Source organism: Toxorhynchites rutilus, chromosome 1, assembly GCF_029784135.1.
Source record: "Toxorhynchites rutilus septentrionalis strain SRP chromosome 1, ASM2978413v1, whole genome shotgun sequence".
NCBI classification, from domain to species: Eukaryota; Metazoa; Arthropoda; class Insecta; order Diptera; family Culicidae; genus Toxorhynchites; species Toxorhynchites rutilus.
In genome coordinates, this window is record NC_073744.1 from 74,601,303 (window position 1) to 74,610,418 (window position 9,116).

At 39.2% G+C, this 9,116-nt stretch overlaps 1 protein-coding gene across 1 annotated transcript in view; it reads right to left on the reverse strand.

The window, feature by feature from the left end:
- Positions 1-9,116, reverse strand: part of LOC129761080 (heat shock protein 83-like) — a 10,500-nt gene extending 1,384 nt beyond the window's left edge. The window contains exon 1 of the mRNA XM_055758781.1: positions 9,006-9,116. Within this exon, the coding sequence (XP_055614756.1) occupies positions 9,006-9,116 (111 nt within the window). The remainder of the gene's footprint in view (positions 1-9,005) is intronic.

Sequence of the window (9,116 nt, forward strand, 5' to 3'; positions counted from 1 at the left end):
GCCGTGAAATTCGAAGACGCATTGTCAATGGAAGTCGTGCCTACTATGGGCTCCGCAAATCCTTGAGGTCCAACAAACTCCGACCCCCGTACGAAGTGTACCATGTACAAATCCCTAATTCGACCGGTTGTTCTCTATGGGCACGAAGCATGGACGATGCTTGAAGAGGACTCACAAGTGCTCAGAACAATATACGGTGGTGTACAGGAAAGCGGAGTATGGAGAAGGAGAATGAACCACGAACTGGCGCAACTCTACGGCGAACCCAGCATTCAGAAAGTCGCCAAGGCTGGACGAGTGCGATGGGCAGGGCATGTTGCAAGATTGCCGGACAGCAGCCCTGCAAAGATGGTGTTCGCATCGAATCCGGTAGGAACAAGAAGGAGAGGAGCCCAGCGAGCGAGGTGGTTGGACCAGGTGGAGCAGGACTTGGCAAGAATCGGTGCAGCCGGGAGTTGGAGAACTACAGCCATGGATCGGGACTATTGGCGAAAAATTGTGAAGAAGATCTAATCTCTCAATGGGATGTAGTATCATTATAAATAAAAAAAATGCCCCTTTCAACTGAAGTAGCCAAGAACCAATTATTTTCAACAGCTTCGTTTAACCGAATGTTGAAATTAACTGATTCTTTTGCATAAATTGCAACACCCCCTATGTGTTTAGAGTGCGACAAGCAAAAAAAAAAACCTTTGTAACCCGGTATGTTGTATTGGTCAAATGATTCTTCATTAACTATGTGAGTTTCAGAAAGAAAAATCATTTTAGGACGCATGTTTTCTACAAGTAATCGCATTTCTGCGTAATTTGTACAAAGCCCAGCTATATTCAAATAGATTATTGCTAACTTACTTTCACATGTAGTTTTCCGAAGTTGCTATTTAGTTTGAAAAATGTTGTTTTTTTGCTTCTCCAGCAAACTCCGATACACAGAACCAGGAAATACATCCCCAAACCTACACAATGATATAAGTTCTACCAGTTCGGGCACACCTCTGGCAAGTGCCAGAAAGAGGCGGTATGCTGAAAGTGCTCGCAAGAGCACCCAGAAATCGAAAAGTGCGGAATGATTTGTTCTGTAGGAATTGCAGAGGCAACGGCCACTGCTTCAACGGCCATAGCAGATGTTGCCCTGTCTTTATGAAGGAACAAAACATTATTAGGACTGACTTGAACGCTAACGTTTCTTTTGCGGAAGTAAGGAAACTCGAGACGGCCAAAACGGCGGAAACGTCGTATGCGGCCGTCTTAAAGTTCTCGAGGTTAATCGTCTCTGCGCCAAGTGCTACTCCTGAGAGAGTTAACACCAATAGCACATCAAACGTGTCCGCGGCAAACACGGCATCATCAGCTACTTCCGAGGTAGTGCACCCCGTGGAGAGAGTGACTGGTTTGAAGCGAAAGCAGAGCATAAAGCACAAAGTGCCTGCCGGAAATATCCTCCGTACGAGGTTGTGGTGTTTTGGCTGGACCTAGCCTCCACCCATCACGTGAAGAGATGGTTATAGGAGATGAATCGCCCGAAGATAGTTGTTGTTTCGAAGTCCACCAACCGTGGAGCCGATCTGGCGTGGAGGTAACATCCATACTTCTCACGCTCAAGATCACGAGTTCAATTCTCACTCCCGACAATCTTCCAAAATGGAAGGTAAAAGTGACGAACCAGCCAGAAGCGTTGAAAGTCACTATAATACAGAAAAAAAAAGTCCACCAACCCTCCGAACGTCCCCCAGCTGCATTCTATCGAACAATTTCATGGCGAAAACAGAGAAGGAACTAAAAATAAAGCTAAGAATGAACATGCTAGCATGATAGCAAGTATGTTTTCGACCATTTTTTAAGGCAAGCATTAGATGGACTTTCACAGGCTGAGAGGATCAGAGAAACAGAAAGATGTTGAGAGGTAAACAGAAGAAAGTAGAAAAAAGAAAGTAGAAAGAAAAAAAGAAGAAAGAAGAAAGAAGAAAGAAGAAAGAAGAAAGAAGAAAAAAGAAAGAAGAAAGAAGAAAGAAGAAAGAAGAAAGAGAAAGAAGAAAGAAGAAAGAAGAAAGAGAAAGAAGAAAGAAGAAAGAAGAAAGAAGAAGAAAGAAGAAAGAGAAAGAAGAAAGAAGAAAGAAGAAAGAAGAAAGAAGAAAGAAGAGAAGAAGAAAGAAAGAAAGAAGAAAGAAGAAAGAAGAAAGAAGAAAGAAGAAAGAAGAAAGAAGAAAGAAGAAAGAAGAAAGAAGAAAGAAAAAGAAGAAAGAAGAAAGAAGAAAGAAGAAAGAAGAAAGAAGAAAGAAGAAAGAAGAAAGAAGAAAGAAGAAAGAAGAAAGAAGAAAGAAGAAAGAAGAAAGAAGAAAGAAGAAAGAAGAAAGAAGAAAGAAGAAAGAAGAAAGAAGAAAGAAGAAAGAAGAAAGAAGAAAGAAGAAAGAAGAAAGAAGAAGAGAAGAAGAAAGAAGAAAGAAGAAAGAAGAAAGAAGAAAGAAGAAAGAAGAAAGAAGAAAGAAGAAAGAAGAAAGAAGAAAGAAGAAAGAAGAAAGAAGAAAGAAGAAAGAAGAAAGAAGAAAGAAGAAAGAAGAAAGAAGAAAGAAGAAAGAAGAAGAGAAAGAAGAAAGAAGAAAGAAGAAAGAAGAAAGAAGAAAGAAGAAAGAAGAAAGAAGAATTGGGTAGGCGAGTTCTGTAATTTTTCTCTTAAAACTGTTCATAAGCTTCTGTCCAGAGCCTTCTCAAACCATTTTACTACAGGATCTTTCAGATTAAACGCTCACGTAACAAAACAACAAAATAACAAAATAACAAATAACTTCTTCAAAAGAGAACCGATTTTTATTTTTTTAAATCGAAAATAAAGCTTATCTTAGGACATTATCGATGTGACCACCTCTTTTTTCGATAATGCGTTATAAACGGCGAACAAAATTCTTCATGCACAACTCTAACATTACGACTTCGATGCTGTTGAAAATCCGAGTTATTTCTTCTTTAAGTTCCTTAAGTTTAAGTTTTGTTTTGTCCTACCTTGTACGCAGAATCTACACTGAGGAAAAGCGGTACACAACGATTGATGAACTCAAGGCCGCAATATCCGAGACATGGGAAACATAGATGTTGGGAACCTTGCTCTTTCCCTTCAGTGTGGAAGTTAGCTAAAGTCATCCCAGTACTGAAACCGGGATACTTCTATTCTTAAGAGCTATCGACCCATCAGCTTGCTCTCCGCTCTTTCTAAGATTTTCGAAAAATGCGTCCAGAGTCGAATTCTTACTTTCGCGGATGAGAATGGTGTCCTTCCTGAGGAACAATTTGGTTTCCGGAGGGGAAGATCCACCATTCATCAACTTACTAAAGTTTCAAATATTATACATCGGAATAGGTCGATGTCCACGACAGCAATTGCGCTCTTGGATATTGAAAAGGATTTCCACAATGTGTGGCACGATGGCCTGGTGTACAAGCTGCATCGATTCAATTTTCCAATGTATCTTATCAAGATCATTAGAAATTACCTCTCTGATAGGGAATTTCAGGAACCTCTGTATAATGTGTGTTCTGATCATTTTAATATCGATGCAGGTGTGCCCCAAGGAAGTATTTTTAAGCCCATTCTGTATAACATTTAAACTGCGAACATCCCACCGCTTCCCGGCGATGGTATATTGTCCCAATTTGCCGATGACACTGCGATCTTGTTCAAGAGTCGCGTCATCGGTGCTCTTACACGCAAACTGCAGGGTGGCCTGGATACTCTAACAGAGTATTATAACAATTGGAAAATTGTTATCAATGCGGCGAAGACTTCGGCTATTTTATTGCCGCATTCGAGATCTCCTATACTTGTTCCGACCAATAATGTTAGAATTCGGTTCGGTGACTCAAACTCCAACGTATTTAAAATAAAGACTTAAGATGCATAGCAATAGTTGGTCACTTAATATGTTAAGTTTCATATAATAAAATGAAATATTTAGTATTTATGCAAAAAAAATATAGACATGGGAAAATATCGACAAATCCGTTCTGCAGAATTTGGTAAATAGTATGCCAACATCGATTTTTTCTGGTTATTAACCGAAATGGCAAGGTTACCAATTATTGACATGTAAATATGCCGATTGTTCTGAATTTTTCATTTATGTTTTTTTTAATTCGTTAATTTTTACAGGCTCAGTTACATAGGTTTAAAGAAGCCAAACTCTTAACTATATTTTTACTATTAACATGTTTTCTTAATTCTACGGTTAATGAAATAGGAAACCGATTACTTGCGGTCGACTCGAGTTTAGAAGGGTGACACATTTTCCTTAGGAAAAGGATGGGATGTAAGGAGATTGTAACAATGTTCACACTCACACTCACACTGAATTCTTAAACTATCCTCACCAGTCTTGGTAATGGTTACCATCGTATCACCAATTATGGAGACGTATGTGCTGTGTCATTAATGAACATCATAACATGAACAGTCAAAGTACCGTCGATCTAAAAATGTCATATGACATTTCGGTTTTTTTCCGTCTTATTCATTAGCTATCCATCGTCCCGTAATTAAACAACAGTGTTCACGGGGAACGCTCACCGCTTGAACCGTTCATTCAACACATTCAAACTTGATTGGGAATAGTTTGTCGGTTGCTTTGATCTAAACAATCCGTCTAAATATCATCCATCGTGTATGGATGTGTGAGTGAGAAGGTGGATTTATGTGTGCAGCTACGCTTGAACCAGAATAAAGAGAGAAGAAAAATGCATACCACTGCAGTTTTAATGTCAAATGACATTAAAACTACAGTCAAAGTAGCCGGAATTAAAGGATGGTTATGAGCACGAATGGTAGAATGGAAATAGCATATTTTCACCGCTCTTCTGGGTACGTTCGACAGAAAGAGAGAATATATAAACGTTCAATTGATTGTCATGTTTGTGGCTGTGCGTTTATTTCAGAGGTGACTGTGGGAACCGAGCAATGCTTTCTTGGTTACATTCGCAATACATATTGAGCTGTGAGTCAAAAAAATAAAAAATAAAATTTGCTTGTTCAAAAATATAAACAAAATACATCTGTGTAGTACTGTACCAATACTGTGTCAAGTATATTCCGTTCCTATTTTCATATATCAAAGTGCAATTCATAAAACGAAATTAATGGCGTTCAGCTTTACCCAATTCATAAACGGATTTACCACGTTTCGCGCTCGAAACGAATTTGCAAATGGAAACACGAAATATCTCAGTAAACAAATTCAAATTATCAAATGGAACCTATTTAACGGTAGTGCAAACATCACACGGTGAGCTTTGCTCCCATCCCATAAATGGATCGCAAGCCAAACAGAGTTCGAAATCGGCTCTTTATTCCGTTTTAGACTACACAAAAGCCGGTTCCCGGTTGCCGGTCTGCCATTCTCCGGCTCTTGGTCTACTACTCGCGCCAAAAGGCCAGCTGAGGGAAACATACTCAGATGTTTTCCCGTCCCGTTCACCATTTTAGCACCAACATTCGTACCAACAAATGCAGTATTGTTAGTCTGATTTACCTTTTTTTTTTTGTGTGGGCGTGAGGGTAAGTGCTTCCCACTTGGTTCGTCCACAAAAAAAGAAAAACAATCGAAATACGGTCGAAGCTACCGAATGCACCAGGTGTAGCGCACTGAAACAACGAAATGGCATGCTGCTAGCGATTTAATTAAGCAGTTGATGGTGGTTTATTTTACGGGGTGTATAATTTAATTCAATTAACCTAGCCACCGAAATCATGGAAAATTCGCTTCGGGATCAAAGAGGCACCCGGCTATGGTTGTTGGTGTTTCGGTTATAGGTGTAATCACGACCGTTGTTTGTGAAATTTTTCGGAGTATGGATTTTAACCCGCCAGACAATCAAACCTTTTTCATGTTCTCAAGGGTGTGGACTGTCGGCATAAGGGTGCAAGGTGACCGGTTCTCAGCTTAGCCCACAATTGCGACTGTTTTTGACGTAGAACTACGTCTTTCATTGAGGGTGCCAAATCAGAATACAAGTCACGTTTCTGACATAGGACTATGTCTTTAATTTCTATATAGGGGGTAACTCTACGAAAAATGTAACGATTCATTAAGATTTTTCAAACGCATATTACCCAAAATCATTATCGCGACATATGTTGTGTTATATACCATTGGACAGGAAATTTATCCAGAATTTTTTTGGCTCAAGACATGAACAGTGAATATAGTGAAAAACAATTTGACGCAACGCAACGAGCAATCGTTTTGCCTACATTTAGGCGTTAACTCACAATGTGGTTAGATGCGTATTCTGAATTATTCTCGATTTGCCGATAATAGGCATTTATCAGTTGTCAGAATCAAGGGGGGATGATTTAGGAATGATCTTGAAGATGATATTGGATGATTTCACTCTATACTCCCCAAAGATTTGATGAGAGCCTGCTTCAAAAAGGTTAAACGTCGAAATTTTTAGAAATTTTATTAGATTGAAGTTCAGGTTGTTGTCCAATCAATTCGTGCTCAATTCACGTTTAACGTGTAGGTCTTGCTACTAACAATTTAATTTGGTTATGGAAAAAAATCCAATTAATGAATTTAACCGGCTGATCATTTAGATGTTCCAAAAGGTATGCTCACGCATATGTTCATGACTTCCATTTGATGTATCAAAAAAGACTAAAATACAGATTTTGAACAATGGAAAAATTATAGGAGGTTGTGTTCAAGACACGACCGCATTGTTGACGTAGAACTATGCTGTGGTTTAATTCAAGTCGCTTGTTTATAACTGCAGATATGATTCTATAACGCTACGAAAATTAAGGGAATAACCATCCTACCAGTTCGGTCACCCTGAAATGTTTTTTTATTGTAGCCAATTATTGTCAATTGACAATAATTGTCAATTGACAATAATTGTCAATTGACAATTATTGTTTGATGATTCATTCTTGTGCTCGCAGACCAATACATGCTCGAGATAAGCGCAGCTGTCATCCTTAGTGGAAAAAGTTTTGCTACTGGCAAGCGATACCAAATCACATACAAAATTCCAGAACGACATTTACTTCCTTGGTGTCAAAATAATCGAAATAAATTCTATCTGCTAATCTCCATAATCTCGAAAAGAGTAGCACTGTTTCATTATGATCAAGATTAGCGCAAATACAATCCTAGTTGGAAGCAGTTTTGCGACTGGCACGCGAGCCCAAATTAATTATTAACTTAATATAACTTATTGAATAACTTTTTTTTTTTGTGCACAATCTTAATACCTGCTTCACCATAGGGTCAGTTCAATGTATTGATGGCAGAAAACAAACAATGTTAACTGCTTGGAAAAAGGATGAATATTTGCCTCAGCAGAGATTCATTACTAATACCTTAGCACAAATATTTCCCTCCCGCTATTTCCCCTCCTTGTTTATATTAATCATTACGGCTGCATAATTTGCAACACCAAACAACCGTCAATTATAGCATAAGAAAATTATGCGATTGTTGCATTTTTACAGGGCCAATACACACGGGAGCAGATACAAATGGGGTTTGAGCGTAGCGAAGATGCACTATTTTTACGTACGGGTTATGAAGCACGCACGTACGCACACAAATATCCATATATCGATGGCTTGAAGCAACAAAATATACACACACTTATCTCCGTTTTGCGCTCTTCTCAACAGAAGTCCTTTCTGTTAATATTGCCAGTCTAGATTAGCCTTGCTATCATCCTTTGTGGAGAGAGTTTTCCTACTGTCATGCGAAACCAAATCACTGATAAAATTCCAGAACATTTATTTTCTCGGTGAGCTGACGATAGCCTAGCTTGATGATTCCCCCTACGCGTAATTTGGTCGCGTCAACAGCTCAATCCGAAACGAAGACATGTGATGCCACAAAACAAGGAAGAACAAGCGATATTCATTGCTTTGAATACAGAACGATACTGAAAGTTTGCCTTTCTTCCTTGCTTGAGACTTTAAACATCTTCAGTTCATTCGTCTCTAATCATCAAACAGGCCCTTGGAAAACTTTACTTTATCCATCATATTACTCCTCCACTCCCATTGCCTTGAGAGAGGCATTCGATCCCTCGCCGTCCAGCTCGCCCAGCAACGATGTTGTTCAGTCGATTTCCTCACGAAGAATGAAAGTTTGTCTCAGCGAGATCTACTGTTTATACTCTAGGCGGGGAATATTTGCCTATTCGTTCTTCTTTTTTTCCTTTGTTCACGGAGACTTTGCATCTTATGATTTCCCCTTGGTTGCTCGTTATAGACAGCTCTGTTCGGGAAAGCACACAAATGGACAGAACAAAGGTATGAGGAAATGGGAATGCTTGCAGTTTTCATAAATTTATACCATATACAGTGTATGGGATTGTAATGTATAGCATATCAAACAAATCTTAGGGAATTTCCGATTCGTTTGGTATGTAAATCACCAAAATCCGTTTGCGGCAAAAATAGTTATTAACGTTAACTTTATTTCATAAAAACGTGACCTGTTTTCTGATTAGGCACCCTTAATGAAAGACGTAGTTCTACGTCAACAACTCTATTCAAATGCAATTACTACACACAATCACAGTCCTATGTCAAGATCGCGTTCGTGCCTCTGGGACCAGACCCATCAACTTTTATGAAATAAAGTTAACGCTAATAACTATTTTTGCTGCGGACCGATTTTGGCGATTAGTATAGCGGAAGGTTGCCCTGATTCGACCGGTGGCCCTGAACCGACCATCCCTTGGATCTCGGGAATGGCACAACCTACCGAATGTTAAGCAGTGTCAAATGAAAGGTGTCACTACACTGACAATTTGGTAGTGTGGTGATCTTTTTCCAGCTCCCTTCATTCTAGCGTTTTGGCTCCGTTTGATGTTTTCAATGCGTAAAAAACGGAAAAAATAAATTTTTGACCTGTACGGAAAATGAGTTAAATATTCTTGTAGATGTCGAAAAATTACAAAAACAATTTCGATTGCTTTTGGTCTGCTCTTCGAAATAAGCTATATATATTGAATCTACCTGTTACCTGTATTATACGACATGCCGTTTGCTCCGCCGGAGTGCTACCGCTACGGAGCACTGCGCCGAAAAGTGTGCACATCGCGTTGGTGTGACCGATGTGCAGTATCACTTTCAT